The 20,706-nt window shown below is 39.8% G+C and overlaps 1 protein-coding gene across 1 annotated transcript; it reads left to right on the top strand.

The window, feature by feature from the left end:
• Positions 1–283: 283 nt before the first annotated feature.
• On the top strand, positions 284–4,785 carry LOC116369775 (scavenger receptor cysteine-rich type 1 protein M130-like; the record flags this gene model as incomplete). Its single annotated transcript, XM_031819582.1, has 7 exons — positions 284–569; positions 1,795–1,824; positions 2,056–2,364; positions 2,793–3,098; positions 3,224–3,502; positions 4,543–4,641; positions 4,745–4,785. Coding segments are annotated over exons 1-7 (1,155 nt in total), but the record flags the coding sequence as incomplete, so codon positions are not given.
• Positions 4,786–20,706: the final 15,921 nt, after the last annotated feature.

Genomic DNA, 20,706 nt, shown 5'->3' with positions numbered 1-20,706 from the left:
TGCAGATTGTGAAAAACAGGATGTGTCACACACTGTGGTCACACCCAAACAGCTCTTTGCTGTACGCCCAGACTTAACACTAAGTCACACAAGACAAGTTTGTATCAGTGGAAAAAAACGAGCATTTAACAACAGACAATTCTCTAAGTAAAAAAAACAGTATAGCATGTCTAATGTACCACTACACCTGTTGAGTTGACTTGGGTAACAGACCTCTAGCTTCTACAACACAGAAAGTTAGAGGGGACTTTCCCAAGTCAGTCACTGACAATTAGGTCAGATATTATAGGACACTATGTGTAACTGCTGCTCTGTCAGCAGTTTCCTGTGGAGTTTTTCTGATGCCAGTGTTTCCTTTAGGAAGGAGGGTTTAACTGATCTGATTTGCTTAACAGTTTGCCACATAATTGAAGTAAGGAAGTAATGAGTTAGAAATCATATAGCCTAGCAGTATTTCTCACTCTTCAGTCCTCTCTTCATGACAGTAGACGTGTTTCGCTCAGTGGAGCCCCAGTTAGAGACAGATATGATACCTGCAGTGATATTGATGATCCTGTTCTGGAGCACAGGTATGTTTTCGAAATTGTTAGATACATTATAATTTGCAGGGTTAGTAAAATAACATGCAACTGGAAGCAGACAGTAAAAATGTGTCTCAAAGCAGGACAATGATGTGATCACCTGTAAATGTACTTTACTGTAGCCTAACTGTCCATCTGGGGACAGGCAATAATATCAGTTAAGGTGTGATGGTCAGTGTTATTAGGACCAAGGTAAGACCCAAATGCAGACAGCAGGGTTCAGGCAAAGTTAGAACAGGACAGGCAGAGTTGTCAGGCAGGTGGGCTCAGAGTCAGGACGGCAGAGTGGTCAGGCAGGTGGGCTCAGGGTCAGGAAAGGCAGAGTGGTCAGGTAGGTGGGCTCAGAGTCAGGACAGGCAAGTGAGCTCAGAGTCAGGACAGGCAGAGTGGTCAGGCAGGTGGGCTCAGAGTCAGGACAGGCAGAGTGGTCAGGCAGGCGGGCTCAGTGTCAGGACAGGCAGAGTGGTCAGGCAGTTGGGCTCAGAGTCAGGACAGGCAGAGTGGTCAGGCAGTTGGGCTCAGGGTCAGGACAGGCAGAGTGGTCAGGCAGGTGGGCTCAGGGTCAGGCAGGTGGGCTCAGCGTCAGGCAGGTGGGCTCAGAGTCAGGACAGGCAGAGTGGTCAGGCAGGTGGGCTCAGGGTCAGGACAGGCAGAGTGGTCAAGCAGGCGGGCTCAGAGTCAGGCAGGTGGGCTCAGAGTCAGAACAGGCAGAGTGGTCAGGCAGGTGGGCTCAGGGTCAGGACAGGCAGAGTGGTCAGGCAGGTGGGCTCAGAGTCAGGGCAGGCAGAGTGGTCAGGCAGGTGGGCTCAGAGTCAGGGTCAAGGGCCAAAACCGGGAGGACAAGAAAACAGAGACTGGGAAAAAGCATAAATACAGGCATAAATACACAGGGGATAATGGGGAAGATGGGCTTCACCTGGAAGGGGGTGGAGATAATCACAAAGACAGGTGAAACAGATCAGGGTGTGACACAATGTTCCCTCTAAACTGCAGATAAATCAGCCAATAGCGAGAAGCACAAGATTGAACTTCACTAACTTTTCTAGAGCAGCTGGTCACCAACCGGTTGATTGCGATTCTTCCCGATCACATCATGAAAGGTCATGTTGATGTTCATTTAACCTCTGTCTCTCTCTTCCTCTGACTCCTCCCTTTCTCCTTTGTTTCTCTCTCTGTCTCTGTCTCTCTCCTCTGTCTCTCTCTTTCTCCTCAGATCTCCAGGCTCAAAGCGTCAGTCCACCAGGTAGGTAGAGTATAAATCTACAGTGATTATAGCAGTTCAATATTAGTCAACTTTATTATCCCACATGGAGAAATTCATGTGTCCATACAAACCATTCTAAACCCCAATAACAAGTAGTGTTTTATGGAACTACTAATACTTGTCAACCACAAAGCATCACTGCTGTTAGAATAACAGAATCACTGTCATCATCTGTCCTCACCACTGTGTTTTCCTCTCTGCTGTTTACAGCTGAATACTCAGTCAGACTGGTGAATGGGACCACTTCCTGTTCTGGGACAGTGGAAGTCTTCTATGAAGGAGAGTGGACAGGTCTATGTACTAGGTGGTGGAGCATGATGAGAGAGAATAAGGTTGTGTGTAGAGAGATGGACTGTGGGAATCCTGTATCTGTATCTAGAGGACCTCTGATTGAAGATGGAAGAGGAGGAGTCAGACTACATAGATGTAGTGGAGATGAGTCTTCTATTAGACAGTGTAACATCATAGAAGGACCTGGTTTCTGTGATGGTGAATATTATCGTCATGTGACCTGTTCAGGTAAGAGACTGGTCATATTGAGAGATTTATTTATACATTATATAATATTACCATGTATCATGTTTTATGTGTTTTTATTTCATTTAAATAGAGGGAGAGATGTCAGATGTATTTAAACATTATATTTGTGTTTGTCATATTGGTTTATGGGAGATGTTCATGGGCAGATCATTGTAGTTCAGATGTTACTGAAGTGAAGCTGCCTGATGGATGTCCAGCTGTTTATTTTCTATAAAGTGAAGTGAACTTATTCCTGTCTCCTACCTGCATTATTCCCAACCCGATCCTGAGTGACTAAGAACCCATTTCTACCTCTTACAGTATCAAACATAGCAAACTACAATCTTTTATCCAACATATTTGTGTTTAGTCCTTGACAGTGTCATCAACAAAACTGATTGAATGTTCAACCAACTCTTTTTCTCCAGAGTCTGTGCGGCTTGTGGATGGAGCTGGTCTCTGCTCTGGGAGAGTGGAGGTGAAGTCCAATCAGTCCTGGGCCTCAGTGTGTGAAGCTGACTTTGACCGGCAGGATGCAGAGGTAGTCTGTAGGGATGTTGGCTGTGGGGCTCCTGCAGCTCTACAGGGGGGGCTCTATGGAGAAGGTGAGGGTCAGACCTGGGATAAAGAGTTCCAGTGTAAAGGTAATGAGTCCCTTCTCCTGGACTGTGACACCTCAGACAGAGAGAACAACACCTGCCTACCTGGTAATGCTGTTGGACTCACCTGCTCAGGTAAGAAACAGTTTGTCACTCAATCAACATTGTTTCTCACCTGGAGTGAAGAATATGAGAGACAATATAGGTGTGTTTTAGTGAGAAAATAGTACGATTACTGTCTCTCTCTTTTCTTTTCTCAGAGCCTGATGATGTGAGGCTGGTGGGAGGAGGCAGTCGCTGTGCTGGTGGAGTGGAGTGGTACGATCAGGGAGAGTGGAGGATTGTGGGAGCTGAGGACTGGGACCAGAGGGATGTAGCTGCAGTAGTGTGTAGACAGCTGGGTTGTGTCTCCACTGTTTCAGTACCACCTGGAAACACCACTAGAGGGTTTAGAGTTTCCTGTTCTGGGTCTGAGTCTTCACTGAGGGGATGTAGAAGAATGTATGATCTCCGTCCTGGACTCACCGTGATCTGCTCAGGTAATAACAAGATACACTATATTGCCAAAAGTATGTGGACTTTAGTGGATTTGGCTATTTCAGTCACACCTGTTGGTGACAGGTGTATAAAATCGAGCACACTGCCATGCAATCTCCATAGACAAACATCAACAGTAAAATGTCCTTACTGAAGATCTCAGTGACTTTCAACGTGGCACGTCTAGGAGAAACAACGGCTCAGCCGTGAAGTGGTAGACAACACAAGCTCACAGAACGGACCGCCGGGTGTTGAACCACGTAGAGCGTAAAAATTATCCTCTGTTGTAAAACTCACTGCTGAGTTCCACATACTTTAGTCCATGTATTATATCTCCTTCCTGGACTCACAGTGATCTGCTCAGGAAATATCAACATATTATAATTATATTCAACTGATTTCCTTCATTCACACAACTTCCTCTGCACCTCTCATGATGACTGTTTAACTTGTCAGTCTGCTTTACTAAATAGATCACTCAGTCAAGTAGGAATCAAATACAACTTAAATATCCCAGAATGCTTTGTATTTGAGTGTTACCTCAGTGAACTTCTCTACTCACTACCACTGTCACAGGTCATGTTATTGTCACATCTAAATGAGGAAAGTAGTTGAGGAGCTACGTTTTCTTTTTCTCTCCTCTTGTTCCAGATGTCCTGCTTCAGCCTGATATCAACATATGTTGTCTCAGTGACTGTAGGCCCACTACTCATGTTGCCCTGTGAGGGAGGGTGGCTGGCACTGTTACATGCTGATGTTATTGTCATATCTATAGGAAACTAGTTGAAGAGGTTTTTCTTGTTCTCTTTTATTGTTACAGATCTCCTGGTCCAGCCTGATATCTTCCTGACTGACCCAATGGGAGGGGTCTTCAGGGGCCACCAGGGGCCCGAGATGTTCAGGGGCTACAACTTCACCATCACCTGCTCCACTCAGCCACAGTACCCAGGAGGCTCCTTCCTCCTCAAGTTCACTGGCTCCAACAGAACCCAGACCCAGCCAGCTGTCAATCACTCTGCTGTCTTCCTCTTCCCTGCTGCAGATGACTCCCACCAAGGGAACTACAGATGTGTTTATGACAATTATGTTTTCTCTCATAACTTCTCCTCTGAGAGTGAGCTCCTCTCCCTCACCATCACAGGTAACTGAACAATAACCAGACTTATAACTTTGTCATTGAAAGATTTCCCACAGATCTATGTGATGATGATCAGTCCCCTCATCAAAGGTGTTTCTGTTTGCAGCCTCTCCTCTGCCAGCGTTCATCATCAGACACGTTGTAGTGCTGCTGATCCTACTGACAACAATCACCACCTCCTACCTGTACTACAAGGTAAAGACATTTACTCAGATGTTACAAGTCATTTAAACTAGAGGGAGAGGGAGAGGGAAGGAGAGAATGGAGACACTAGAGAGTAAATGTCTGACTGTTGGTGCTGTGTCTCCCTAGCCCACCAGGAGGCAGAAGAGAGTGAACAGGGTGAGCAGCATGGATCTTTATGTCAATGCCATGGAGATGGTCTCTCTGAGCTCCAGAGCTGAAGCTGGACCGGGAGAGGAGAGAGCAGCCCAGGGGACGGAGTAGGAGGAGAATGAAGCTGACCCTACATGCTGATCTTAGGTCAGTTTTGTGTTTTAAATCGATGGTCAGCAGTGGACTGGTGTTTAAAATGTGGTGATAAACCTGAAGTGGTTCTAATTGTAATAACAAGTTCAGAATTACTTTCTCTTTCTAGAACCTTGGAAGAAATCTAAAAGGAGTGACTGCAACCACCATTATTCATTTAGTTTGGTTTTTACGACCAGGGAAACATGGGGTTTTGGGTAAAATGGGGTTTGGGTAACATGGGGTTTGGGTAACATGGGGTTTTGGGTAACATGGGGTTTTGGGTAACATGGGGTTTTGGGTAACATGGGGTTTTGGGTAACATGGGGTTTTGGGTAACATGGGGTTTTGGGTAACATGGGGTTTTGGGTAACATGGGGTTTTGGTAACATGGGGTGTTGGTAACATGGGGTTTTGGTAACATGGGGTGTTGGGTAACATGGGGTTTTGGTAACATGGGGTTTTGGTAACATGGGGTGTTGGTAACATGGGGTTTTGGTAACATGGGGTTTTGGTAACATGGGGTTTGAGTAATTTAATTATTTTAATTACGTTTTTTGTTCCAGAATATATTGATTTTGTCTTTATCTTATTTAGTCTCTTAGATTCTTTATCTTATTTAGTGTCTCTTAGATTCTTTATCTTATTTAGTGTCTCTTAGATTCTTTATCTTATTTAGTGTCTCTTAGATTCTTTATCTTGAAGTGTTTCCATTATTAGTCCAGGTATTATTATAATCATCTGTTCATTCTTTGTATTTTGAAAACATTTTTTAATAAAGGGGTTTGTTGTTGTTTACCTCTCATGATGTTATTGATTATAAACGTTATGATATTGATTATGATGTAGATTAGTGTTATGTTGTTAGTACTATAGAGATAATGACGTTATTGATTATAAATGTTATGATATTGATTATGATGTAGATTAGTGTTATGTTGTTAATAGTATAGAGATAATGATGTTATTGATTATAAATGTTATATTGATTATGAAGTAGATTATTGTTGTGATGTTGGTCTCTAAACTGCCATGTAATCAACTGAATGTTTTTAATAAAATTACAGGCTGTCAGTCTGGTGTGATTTAATTATTAGACAGACTACAACATACAGTATGAATTAACTGAGATCAGTCTGTGTGATTCCCCTCTTGGACAGACTACAACATACAGTATGAATTAACTGAGATCAGTCTGTGTGATTCCCCTCTCGGACAGACTACAACATACAGTATGAATTAACTGAGATCAGTCTGTGTGATTCCCCTCTTGGACAGACTACAACATACAGTATGAACTAACTGAGATCAGTCTGTGTGATTTAATTATTAGACAGACTACAACATACAGTATGAATTAACTGAGATCAGTCTGTGTGATTCCCCTCTTGGACAGACTACAACATACAGTATGAATTAACTGAGATCAGTCTGTGTGATTCCCCTCTTGGAACAGACTACAACATACAGTATGAATTAACTGAGATCAGTCTGTGTGATTCCCCTCTTGGACAGACTACAACATACAGTATGAATTAACTGAGATCAGTCTGTGTGATTCCCCTCTTAGACAGACTACAACATACCGTATGAATTAACTAAGATCAGTCTGTGTGATTCCCCTCTTGGACAGACTACAACATACAGTATGAATTAACTGAGATCAGTCTGTGTGATTCCCCTCTTAGACAGACTACAACATACAGTATGAATTAACAGAGATCAGTCTGTGTGATTCCCCTCTTAGACAGACTACAACATACAGTATGAATTAACTGAGATCAGTCTGTGTGATTCCCCTCTTGGACAGACTACAACATACAGTATGAATTAACTGAGATCAGTCTGTGTGATTCCCCTCTTGGACAGACTACAACATACAGTATGAATTAACTGGTCATACATTTGGCAGGAGGTTAGGAAGTGCATCTCAGTTTCTACCTCATTTTGTGGGCTGTGTGCACATAGCCTGTCTTCTCTGGAGAGCCAGGTACTGACCTGTATATAGTCCTGCTGTTGTTATTTTACTGCTGCTCTTTAACTACTTGTTACTTTCATTTTTTATTCTTATCCATATTATTTTAACTGTTTCTGGTTAGGGCTCGTAACTAATACAATTTGATTTGAGTTCTGCCTACGGTGGCCTTTCTCAATAGCAAGGCTATGCTCACTGAGTCTGTACATAGTCAAAGCTTTCCTTAAGTTTGGGTCAGTCATAGTGGTCAGGTATTCTGCCACTGTGTTCTCTCTGTTTAGGGCTAAATTCTAGTTTGCTCTTTTTTTTATAATTCTTTCCAATGTGTCAAGTAATTATCTTTTTTCTCATGATTGGTTGGGTCTAATATGTTGCTGTCCTGGGGCTCTGTGGGGTCTGTTTGTGTTTGTGAACAGAGCCCCAGGTCCAGCTTGCTTAGGGGACTCTTCTGTCTGTCTTTCTGTCTCTCTCTCACACACAGATGAGAGGCTAATAATATCACCTGCTTAATTCAAACAGTGAGATACTACAACAAACAGAAAGAGAGAAGACATAAATGTAGTTATTTATCCTCCATAGACTATGATGTATTGTTGTCCTGGTGTGTAGTTTATTTATCCTCCACATAGACTATGATGTATTTGTTGTCCTGGTGTGTAGGTATTTATCCTCCCATAGACTATGATGTATTGTGTCCTGTGTGTAGTATTTATCCTCACACATAGACTATGATGTATTGTTGTCCTGGTGTGTAGTTTATTTATCCTCCACATAGACTATGATGTATTGTTGTCCTGGTGTGTAGTTATTTATCCTCCACATAGACTATGATGTATTGTTGTCCTGGTGTGTAGTTATTTATCCTCCATAGACTATGAGTATTGGTGTCCTGGTGTGTAGTTATTTATCCTCCCACATAGACTATGATGTATTGTTGTCCTGGTGTGTAGTTTATTTATCCTCCATAGACTATTATGTATTGTTGTCCCTGGTGTGTAGTTATTTATCCTCCATAGACTATGCTAATTGTTGTCCTGGTGTGTGTTATTTATCCTCCACATAGACTATGATGTATTGGTTGTCACTGGTTTGTAGTTATGTATCCTCCATAGACTATGATGTATTGTTGTCCTGGTGTGTAGTTATTTATCCTCCATAGACTATGATGTATTGCTCTCCTGGTGTGTAGTTATTTATCCTCCATAGACTATGAATGTATTGTTGTCCTGGTGTTGGTAGTTATTTATCCTCCATAGACTATGATGTATTGTTGTCTCTGGTGTGTAGTTATTTATCCTCCATAGACTATATGTATTGTTGTCCTGGTGTGTAGTTATTATCCTCCATAGACTATGATGTTATTGTTGTCCTGGTGTGTAGTTATTTTATCCTCCACATTGATTATGATGTATGTTGTCCTGGTGTGTAGTTATTTATCCTCACATTGATTATGTTGTATTGTTGTCCTGGTGTGTAGTTATTTATCCTCCATAGACTATTATGTATTGTTGTCCTGGTGTGTAGTTATTTATCCTCCATAGACTATGATGTCTTGTTGTCCTGTGTGTAGTTTATTTTATCCTCCATAGACTATGATGTATTGTTGTCCTGGTGTGTAGTTATTTATCCTCCACATAGACTATGATGTATTGTTGTCCTGGTGTGTAGTTATTTATCCTCCATAGACTATGATGTATTGTTGTCCTGGTGTGTAGTTATTTATCCTCCACATAGACTGTGATATATTGTTGTCCTGGTGTGTAGTTATTTATCCTCCACATAGACTATGATGTATTGTTGTCCTGGTGTGTAGTTATTTATCCTCCACATAGATTATGATGTATTGTTGTCCTGGTGTGTAGTTATTTATCCTCCACATAGACTATGATGTATTGTTGTCCTGGTGTGTAGTTATTTATCCTCCACATAGACTATGATGTATTGTTGTCCTGGTGTGTAGTTATTTATCCTCCACATAGACTATGATGTATTGTTGTCCTGGTGTGTAGTTATTTATCCTCCACATAGACTATGATGTATTGTTGTCCTTGTGTGTAGTTATTTATCCTCCATAGACTATGATGTATTGTTGTCCTGGTGTGTAGTTATTTATCCTCCACATAGACTATGATGTATTGTTGTGCTGGTGTGTAGTTATTTATCCTCCATAGACTATGATGTATTGTTGTCCTGGTGTGTAGTTATTTATCCTCCACATAGACTATGATGTATTGTTGTGCTGGTGTGTAGTTATTTATCCTCCATAGACAATGATGTATTGTTGTCCTGGTGTGTAGTTATTTATCCTCCACATAGACTATGATGTATTGTTGTCCTGGTGTGTAGTTATTTATCCTCCACATAGACTATGATGTATTGTTGTCCTGGTGTGTAGTTATTTATCCTCCATAGACTATGATGTATTGTTGTCCTGGTGTGTAGTTATTTATCCTCCACATAGACTATGATGTATTGTTGTCCTGGTGTGTAGTTATTTATCCTCCACATAGACTATGATGTATTGTTGTCCTGGTGTGTAGTTATTTATCCTCCATAGACTATGATGTATTGTTGTCCTGGTGTGTAGTTATTTATCCTCCATAGACTATGATGTATTGTTGTCCTGGTGTGTAGTTATTTATCCTCCACATAGACTATGATGTATTGTTGTCCTGGTGTGTAGTTATTTATCCTCCATAGACTATGATGTATTGTTGTCCTGGTGTGTAGTTATTTATCCTCCACATAGACTATGATGTATTGTTGTCCTGGTGTGTAGTTATTTATCCTCCATAGACTATGATGTATTGTTGTCCTGGTGTGTAGTTATTTATCCTCCATAGACTATGATGTATTGTTGTCCTGGTGTGTAGTTATTTATCCTCCACATAGACTATGATGTATTGTTGTCCTGGTGTGTAGTTATTTATCCTCCACATAGACTATGATGTATTGTTGTCCTGGTGTGTAGTTATTTATCCTCCATAGACTATGATGTATTGTTGTCCTGGTGTGTAGTTATTTATCCTCCACATAGACTATGATGTATTGTTGTCCTGGTGTGTAGTTATTTATCCTCCACATAGACTATGATGTATTGTTGTCCTGGTGTGTAGTTATTTATCCTCCACATAGACTATTATGTATTGTTGTCCTGGTGTGTAGTTATTTATCCTCCACATAGACTATGATGTATTGTTGTCCTGGTGTGTAGTTATTTATCCTCCACATAGACTATGATGTATTGTTGTCCTGGTGTGTAGTTATTTATCCTCCACATAGACTATGATGTATTGTTGTCCTGGTGTGTAGTTATTTATCCTCCACATAGACTATGATGTATTGTTGTCCTGGTGTGTAGTTATTTATCCTCCATAGACTATGATGTATTGTTGTCCTGGTGTGTAGTTATTTATCCTCCATAGACTATGATGTATTGTTGTCCTGGTGTGTAGTTATTTATCCTCCACATAGACTATGATGTATTGTTGTCCTGGTGTGTAGTTATTTATCCTCCACATAGACTATGATGTATTGTTGTCCTGGTGTGTAGTTATTTATCCTCCATAGACTATGATGTATTGTTGTCCTGGTGTGTAGTTATTTATCCTCCACATAGACTATGATGTATTGTTGTCCTGGTGTGTAGTTATTTATCCTCCATAGACTATGATGTATTGTTGTCCTGGTGTGTAGTTATTTATCCTCCATAGACTATGATGTATTGTTGTCCTGGTGTGTAGTTATTTATCCTCCACATAGACTATGATGTATTGTTGTCCTGGTGTGTAGTTATTTATCCTCCACATAGACTATGATGTATTGTTGTCCTGGTGTGTAGTTATTTATCCTCCACATAGACTATGATGTATTGTTGTGCTGGTGTGTAGTTATTTATCCTCCATAGACTATGATGTATTGTTGTCCTGGTGTGTAGTTATTTATCCTCCACATAGACTATGATGTATTGTTGTCCTGGTGTGTAGTTATTTATCCTCCACATAGACTATGATGTATTGTTGTCCTGGTGTGTAGTTATTTATCCTCCACATAGACTATGATGTATTGTTGTCCTGGTGTGTAGTTATTTATCCTCCACATAGACTATGATGTATTGTTGTCCTGGTGTGTAGTTATTTATCCTCCACATAGACTATGATGTATTGTTGTCCTGGTGTGTAGTTATTTATCCTCCATAGACTATGATGTATTGTTGTCCTGGTGTGTAGTTATTTATCCTCCACATAGACTATGATGTATTGTTGTCCTGGTGTGTAGTTATTTATCCTCCACATAGACTATGATGTATTGTTGTCCTGGTGTGTAGTTATTTATCCTCCATAGACTATGATGTATTGTTGTCCTGGTGTGTAGTTATTTATCCTCCACATAGACTATGATGTATTGTTGTCCTGGTGTGTAGTTATTTATCCTCCACATAGACTATGATGTATTGTTGTCCTGGTGTGTAGTTATTTATCCTCCACATAGACTATGATGTATTGTTGTCCTGGTGTGTAGTTATTTATCCTCCACATAGACTATGATGTATTGTTGTCCTGGTGTGTAGTTATTTATCCTCCATAGACTATGATGTATTGTTGTCCTGGTGTGTAGTTATTTATCCTCCACATAGACTATGATGTATTGTTGTCCTGGTGTGTAGTTATTTATCCTCCATAGACTATGATGTATTGTTGTCCTGGTGTGTAGTTATTTATCCTCCATAGACTATGATGTATTGTTGTCCTGGTGTGTAGTTATTTATCCTCCACATAGACTATGATGTATTGTTGTCCTGGTGTGTAGTTATTTATCCTCCACATAGACTATGATGTATTGTTGTCCTGGTGTGTAGTTATTTATCCTCACATAGACTATGATGTATTGTTGTCCTGGTGTGTAGTTATTTATCCTCCACATAGACTATGATGTATTGTTGTCCTGGTGTGTAGTTATTTATCCTCACATAGACTATGATGTATTGTTGTCCTGGTGTGTAGTTATTTATCCTCCACATAGACTATGATGTATTGTTGTCCTGGTGTGTAGTTATTTATCCTCCACATAGACTATGATGTATTGTTGTCCTGGTGTGTAGTTATTTATCCTCCACATAGACTATGATGTATTGTTGTCCTGGTGTGTAGTTATTTATCCTCCACATAGACTATGATGTATTGTTGTCCTGGTGTGTAGTTATTTATCCTCCATAGACTATGATGTATTGTTGTCCTGGTGTGTAGTTATTTATCCTCCACATAGACTATGATGTATTGTTGTCCTGGTGTGTAGTTATTTATCCTCCACATAGACTATGATGTATTGTTGTCCTGGTGTGTAGTTATTTATCCTCCACATAGACTATGATGTATTGTTGTCCTGGTGTGTAGTTATTTATCCTCCACATAGACTATGATGTATTGTTGTCCTGGTGTGTAGTTATTTATCCTCCACATAGACTATGATGTATTGTTGTCCTGGTGTGTAGTTATTTATCCTCCATAGACTATGATGTATTGTTGTCCTGGTGTGTAGTTATTTATCCTCCACATAGACTATGATGTATTGTTGTCCTGGTGTGTAGTTATTTATCCTCCACATAGACTATGATGTATTGTTGTCCTGGTGTGTAGTTATTTATCCTCCACATAGACTATGATGTATTGTTGTCCTGGTGTGTAGTTATTTATCCTCCACATAGACTATGATGTATTGTTGTCCTGGTGTGTAGTTATTTATCCTCCACATAGACTATGATGTATTGTTGTCCTGGTGTGTAGTTATTTATCCTCCACATAGACTATGATGTATTGTTGTCCTGGTGTGTAGTTATTTATCCTCCATAGACTATGATGTATTGTTGTCCTGGTGTGTAGTTATTTATCCTCCACATAGACTATGATGTATTGTTGTCCTGGTGTGTAGTTATTTATCCTCCACATAGACTATGATGTATTGTTGTCCTGGTGTGTAGTTATTTATCCTCCACATAGACTATGATGTATTGTTGTCCTGGTGTGTAGTTATTTATCCTCCATAGACTATGATGTATTGTTGTCCTGGTGTGTAGTTATTTATCCTCCACATAGACTATGATGTATTGTTGTCCTGGTGTGTAGTTATTTATCCTCCACATAGACTATGATGTATTGTTGTCCTGGTGTGTAGTTATTTATCCTCCATAGACTATGATGTATTGTTGTCCTGGTGTGTAGTTATTTATCCTCCCATAGACTATGATGTATTGTTGTCCTGGTGTGTAGTTATTTATCCTCCACATAGACTATGATGTATTGTTGTCCTGGTGTGTAGTTATTTATCCTCCACATAGACTATGATGTATTGTTGTCCTGGTGTGTAGTTATTTATCCTCCATAGACTATGATGTATTGTTGTCCTGGTGTGTAGTTATTTATCCTCCACATAGACTATGATGTATTGTTGTCCTGGTGTGTAGTTATTTATCCTCCACATAGACTATGATGTATTGTTGTCCTGGTGTGTAGTTATTTATCCTCCACATAGACTATGATGTATTGTTGTCCTGGTGTGTAGTTATTTATCCTCCATAGACTATGATGTATTGTTGTCCTGGTGTGTAGTTATTTATCCTCCATAGACTATGATGTATTGTTGTCCTGGTGTGTAGTTATTTATCCTCCATAGACTATGATGTATTGTTGTCCTGGTGTGTAGTTATTTATCCTCCATAGACTATGATGTATTGTTGTCCTGGTGTGTAGTTATTTATCCTCCACATAGACTATGATGTATTGTTGTCCTGGTGTGTAGTTATTTATCCTCCACATAGACTATGATGTATTGTTGTCCTGGTGTGTAGTTATTTATCCTCACATAGACTATGATGTATTGTTGTCCTGGTGTGTAGTTATTTATCCTCCATAGACTATGATGTATTGTTGTCCTGGTGTGTAGTTATTTATCCTCCATAGACTATGATGTATTGTTGTCCTGGTGTGTAGTTATTTATCCTCCACATAGACTATGATGTATTGTTGTCCTGGTGTGTAGTTATTTATCCTCCATAGACTATGATGTATTGTTGTCCTGGTGTGTAGTTATTTATCCTCCACATAGACTATGATGTATTGTTGTCCTGGTGTGTAGTTATTTATCCTCCACATAGACTATGATGTATTGTTGTCCTGGTGTGTAGTTATTTATCCTCCACATAGACTATGATGTATTGTTGTCCTGGTGTGTAGTTATTTATCCTCCACATAGACTATGATGTATTGTTGTCCTGGTGTGTAGTTATTTATCCTCCACATAGACTATGATGTATTGTTGTCCTGGTGTGTAGTTATTTATCCTCCATAGACTATGATGTATTGTTGTCCTGGTGTGTAGTTATTTATCCTCCACATAGACTATGATGTATTGTTGTCCTGGTGTGTAGTTATTTATCCTCCATAGACTATGATGTATTGTTGTCCTGGTGTGTAGTTATTTATCCTCCACATAGACTATGATGTATTGTTGTCCTGGTGTGTAGTTATTTATCCTCCATAGACTATGATGTATTGTTGTCCTGGTGTGTAGTTATTTATCCTCCACATAGACTATGATGTATTGTTGTCCTGGTGTGTAGTTATTTATCCTCCATAGACTATGATGTATTGTTGTCCTGGTGTGTAGTTATTTATCCTCCATAGACTATGATGTATTGTTGTCCTGGTGTGTAGTTATTTATCCTCCACATAGACTATGATGTATTGTTGTCCTGGTGTGTAGTTATTTATCCTCCACATAGACTATGATGTATTGTTGTCCTGGTGTGTAGTTATTTATCCTCCACATAGACTATGATGTATTGTTGTCCTGGTGTGTAGTTATTTATCCTCCACATAGACTATGATGTATTGTTGTCCTGGTGTGTAGTTATTTATCCTCCATAGACTATGATGTATTGTTGTCCTGGTGTGTAGTTATTTATCCTCCACATAGACTATGATGTATTGTTGTCCTGGTGTGTAGTTATTTATCCTCCATAGACTATGATGTATTGTTGTCCTGGTGTGTAGTTATTTATCCTCCACATAGACTATGATGTATTGTTGTCCTGGTGTGTAGTTATTTATCCTCCATAGACTATGATGTATTGTTGTCCTGGTGTGTAGTTATTTATCCTCCACATAGACTATGATGTATTGTTGTCCTGGTGTGTAGTTATTTATCCTCCACATAGACTATGATGTATTGTTGTCCTGGTGTGTAGTTATTTATCCTCCACATAGACTATGATGTATTGTTGTCCTGGTGTGTAGTTATTTATCCTCCACATAGACTATGATGTATTGTTGTCCTGGTGTGTAGTTATTTATCCTCCACATAGACTATGATGTATTGTTGTCCTGGTGTGTAGTTATTTATCCTCCATAGACTATGATGTATTGTTGTCCTGGTGTGTAGTTATTTATCCTCCACATAGACTATGATGTATTGTTGTCCTGGTGTGTAGTTATTTATCCTCCACATAGACTATGATGTATTGTTGTCCTGGTGTGTAGTTATTTATCCTCCATAGACTATGATGTATTGTTGTCCTGGTGTGTAGTTATTTATCCTCCATAGACTATGATGTATTGTTGTCCTGGTGTGTAGTTATTTATCCTCCACATAGACTATGATGTATTGTTGTCCTGGTGTGTAGTTATTTATCCTCCATAGACTATGATGTATTGTTGTCCTGGTGTGTAGTTATTTATCCTCCACATAGACTATGATGTATTGTTGTCCTGGTGTGTAGTTATTTATCCTCCACATAGACTATGATGTATTGTTGTCCTGGTGTGTAGTTATTTATCCTCCACATAGACTATGATGTATTGTTGTCCTGGTGTGTAGTTATTTATCCTCCACATAGACTATGATGTATTGTTGTCCTGGTGTGTAGTTATTTATCCTCACATAGACTATGATGTATTGTTGTCCTGGTGTGTAGTTATTTATCCTCCATAGACTATGATGTATTGTTGTCCTGGTGTGTAGTTATTTATCCTCCACATAGACTATGATGTATTGTTGTCCTGGTGTGTAGTTATTTATCCTCCATAGACTATGATGTATTGTTGTCCTGGTGTGTAGTTATTTATCCTCCATAGACTATGATGTATTGTTGTCCTGGTGTGTAGTTATTTATCCTCCACATAGACTATGATGTATTGTTGTCCTGGTGTGTAGTTATTTATCCTCCACATAGACTATGATGTATTGTTGTCCTGGTGTGTAGTTATTTATCCTCCATAGACTATGATGTATTGTTGTCCTGGTGTGTAGTTATTTATCCTCCACATAGACTATGATGTATTGTTGTCCTGGTGTGTAGTTATTTATCCTCCATAGACTATGATGTATTGTTGTCCTGGTGTGTAGTTATTTATCCTCCACATAGACTATGATGTATTGTTGTCCTGGTGTGTAGTTATTTATCCTCCACATAGACTATGATGTATTGTTGTCCTGGTGTGTAGTTATTTATCCTCCACATAGACTATGATGTATTGTTGTCCTGGTGTGTAGTTATTTATCCTCCACATAGACTATGATGTATTGTTGTCCTGGTGTGTAGTTATTTATCCTCCATAGACTATGATGTATTGTTGTCCTGGTGTGTAGTTATTTATCCTCCACATAGACTATGATGTATTGTTGTCCTGGTGTGTAGTTATTTATCCTCCACATAGACTATGATGTATTGTTGTCCTGGTGTGTAGTTATTTATCCTCCACATAGACTATGATGTATTGTTGTCCTGGTGTGTAGTTATTTATCCTCCACATAGACTATGATGTATTGTTGTCCTGGTGTGTAGTTATTTATCCTCCATAGACTATGATGTATTGTTGTCCTGGTGTGTAGTTATTTATCCTCCACATAGACTATGATGTATTGTTGTCCTGGTGTGTAGTTATTTATCCTCCACATAGACTATGATGTATTGTTGTCCTGGTGTGTAGTTATTTATCCTCCATAGACTATGATGTATTGTTGTCCTGGTGTGTAGTTATTTATCCTCCACATAGACTATGATGTATTGTTGTCCTGGTGTGTAGTTATTTATCCTCCACATAGACTATGATGTATTGTTGTCCTGGTGTGTAGTTATTTATCCTCCATAGACTATGATGTATTGTTGTCCTGGTGTGTAGTTATTTATCCTCCACATAGACTATGATGTATTGTTGTCCTGGTGTGTAGTTATTTATCCTCCACATAGACTATGATGTATTGTTGTCCTGGTGTGTAGTTATTTATCCTCCCATAGACTATGATGTATTGTTGTCCTGGTGTGTAGTTATTTATCCTCCATAGACTATGATGTATTGTTGTCCTGGTGTGTAGTTATTTATCCTCCATAGACTATGATGTATTGTTGTCCTGGTGTGTAGTTATTTATCCTCTACATAGACTATGATGTATTGTTGTCCTGGTGTGTAGTTATTTATCCTCCACATAGACTATGATGTATTGTTGTCCTGGTGTGTAGTTATTTATCCTCCATAGACTATGATGTATTGTTGTCCTGGTGTGTAGTTATTTATCCTCCATAGACTATGATGTATTGTTGTCCTGGTGTGTAGTTATTTATCCTCCACGTAGACTATGATGTATTGTTGTCCTGGTGTGTAGTTATTTATCCTCCATAGACTATGATGTATTGTTGTCCTGGTGTGTAGTTATTTATCCTCCACATAGACTATGATGTATTGTTGTCCTGGTGTGTAGTTATTTATCCTCCATAGACTATGATGTATTGTTGTCCTGGTGTGTAGTTATTTATCCTCCACATAGACTATGATGTCTGGTCCTCCAACTACTACATGTCTGGTCAGGGTCCAGAAGTCACCCACCAACCCTGGAGAGATACAGTCACCCACCAACCCTGGAGAGATACAGTCACCCACAACCCTGGAGAGATACAGTCACCCACCAACCCTGGAGAGATACAGTCACCCACCAACCCTGGAGAGATACAGTCACCCACCAACCCTGGAGAGATACAGTCACTCACCAACCCTGGAGAGATACAGTCACCCACCAACCCTGGAGAGATACAGTCACCCACCAACCCTGGAGAGATAGTCACCCCCAACCCTGGAGAGATACAGTCACCCACCAACCCTGGAGAGATACAGTCACCCACCAACCCTGGAGAGATACAGTCACCCACCAACCCTGGAGAGATACAGTCACCCACCAACCCTGGAGAGATACAGTCACTCACCAACCCTGGAGAGATACAGTCACCCACCAACCCTGGAGAGATACAGTCACCCACCAACCCTGGAGAGATACAGGTTTTGTAGGATTTTGTTCCAGACCACCACTGAAAACCTGAAGTAAAATTGGCTCATCATAAAGGATTTGATGATATATTGATTGACTGGTATGTGTTGTAGTGGTACCTGGCTGGGGAAACATCTACATACCTGGTCTCTGCCCCAATAATCTCTCCTTCCTCCCAAAGTGATGATATATTGATTGACTGGTATGTGTTGTAGTGGTACCTGGCTGGGGAAACATCTACATACCTGGTCTCTGCCCCAATAATCTCTCCTTCCTCCCAAAGTGATGATATATTGATTGACTGGTATGTGTTGTAGTGGTACCTGCTGGGAAACATCTACATACCTGGTCTGTGACCCAATAATCTCTCCTTTCTACCAAAGTGTGCACTTGTTCACTTCTCTTCAAGGACAGGATTTGACAGGAATTTATTAGTATGGAAACTCATGCTAATACCTTCACCTTCACCAATCCAATGTTTTTACACTTTATGGGGTGTAGTGAATGAGTGCACACTTCAGGAAGCAGTAAATACTTTTGGGACGCACCCCTGGCCCAGGCCGGAGGATTTCCAAACTGACCACTTTGCAAAGGGAGCCTATAATTCTGCTCTACTCTGGAATATATATATATATATAAATCCAGAATCTCTGGTGGCACAGCTAGCACTTTATGCCTCTGCGCCAACCTTTGACCCTTGTCAAAAGGGAGCCTATTAATTCTGTGGTGCTCTATTCTGGAATATTAACTGCCGTTTTGTCGCCCCCTGGTGGAAATAACCTCTTATTGATCTACCTCTCTATGGAGATCTCTGCAGTTTGTACCCGCAGCACACCGTACAAATATTCGAGGTTAACGCCTAATTACCGTTCTGCTAGCAGCAGGATAATATGCTGGCAAACATCATCAGATTATTTTCTTTCTAAATAAGAGTCCCCTGCAAAGACAACTCAAACTCAACTTTGAGAATATCGATTATTGTAGAGCAGTGCAGTGCAACGTTTGTTTTCACAGCATTGCAACCAATTTTGAAACAAATAAATTGAAAATTTGACATATTTTATTATTGTATAATATACCAGCATTTCTTCTGAATGTTTCCAAACTAAATACTGGTATGTTGAAAGCTGTAGGCAGTGGTGTAGTGGTGCCTGGAGAAGTGGGTATACAGTACTCTAATTTAGCAAAACATTTTCCAACGGCCCAGAGAAGGAAAGGCACCCTGTGTGAAAAGCACAAGAAACAGTGATACACACTGATGACCTAAATGATGAATCCCATATTGGTCTTTCACAGTCAGACCAACCCAAGTGGTACTGTTCAGTAGGATAATAGTAGACCACCCAAGCTGTACTGTTCAGTAGGATAATAGTAGACCAACCCAAGCTGTACTGTTCAGTAGGATAATAGTAGACCAACCAAGTGTACTGTTCAGTAGGATAATAGTAGACCAACCCAAGCTGTACTGTTCAGTAGGATAATAGTAGACCAACCCAAGCTGTACTGTTCAGTAGGATAATAGTAGACCAACCCAAGCTGTACTGTTCAGTAGGATAATAGTAGACCAACCCAAGCTGTACTGTTCAGTAGGATAATAGTAGACCAACCCAACTGTACTGTTCAGTAGGATAATAGTAGACCCACCCAAGCTGTACTGTTCAGTAGGATACTAGTAGACCAACCCAATTGTACTGTTCAGTAGGATAATAGTAGACCAACCCAAGCTGTACTGTTCAGTAGGATAATAGTAGACCAACCCAAGCTGTACTGTTCAGTAGGATAATAGTAGACCAACCCAAGCTGTACTGCTCAGTAGGACATTAGTAGGTATTGTATTGAATATATATATATATATATACAGACACCTAACACTGTTGGTTGATTAGCAGGTGGACTGTAGTTTATATAGTACAGGCACCTAACACTGTTGGGTGATTAGCAGTGGACTGTAGTTTATATAGTACAGACACCTACACTGTTGGTTGATTAGCAGGTGGACTGTAGTTTATATAGTAGCACGACACCTACACTATTGTTGTATTAGCATGTGTTTCTATAGTACAGACACCTACACTATTGTTGGATTAGCAGTGTTCATATAGTACAGACACCTACACTATTGTTGGATTAGCAGTGTTTATATAGTACAGACACCGAGCACTATTGTTGGTTGATTAGCAGTGTTTATATAGTACAGACACCTAGCACTATTGTTGATTAGCAGTGTTTATATAGTACAGACACCTAGCACTATTGTTGGATTAGCAGTGTTTATATAGTACAGACACCTAGCACTATTGTTGTATTAGCAG

This window comes from Oncorhynchus kisutch, unplaced genomic scaffold, assembly GCF_002021735.2.
Source record: "Oncorhynchus kisutch isolate 150728-3 unplaced genomic scaffold, Okis_V2 scaffold2285, whole genome shotgun sequence".
NCBI classification, from domain to species: domain Eukaryota; kingdom Metazoa; phylum Chordata; class Actinopteri; order Salmoniformes; family Salmonidae; genus Oncorhynchus; species Oncorhynchus kisutch.
This window is presented reverse-complemented; position numbering and strand designations above follow the sequence as displayed.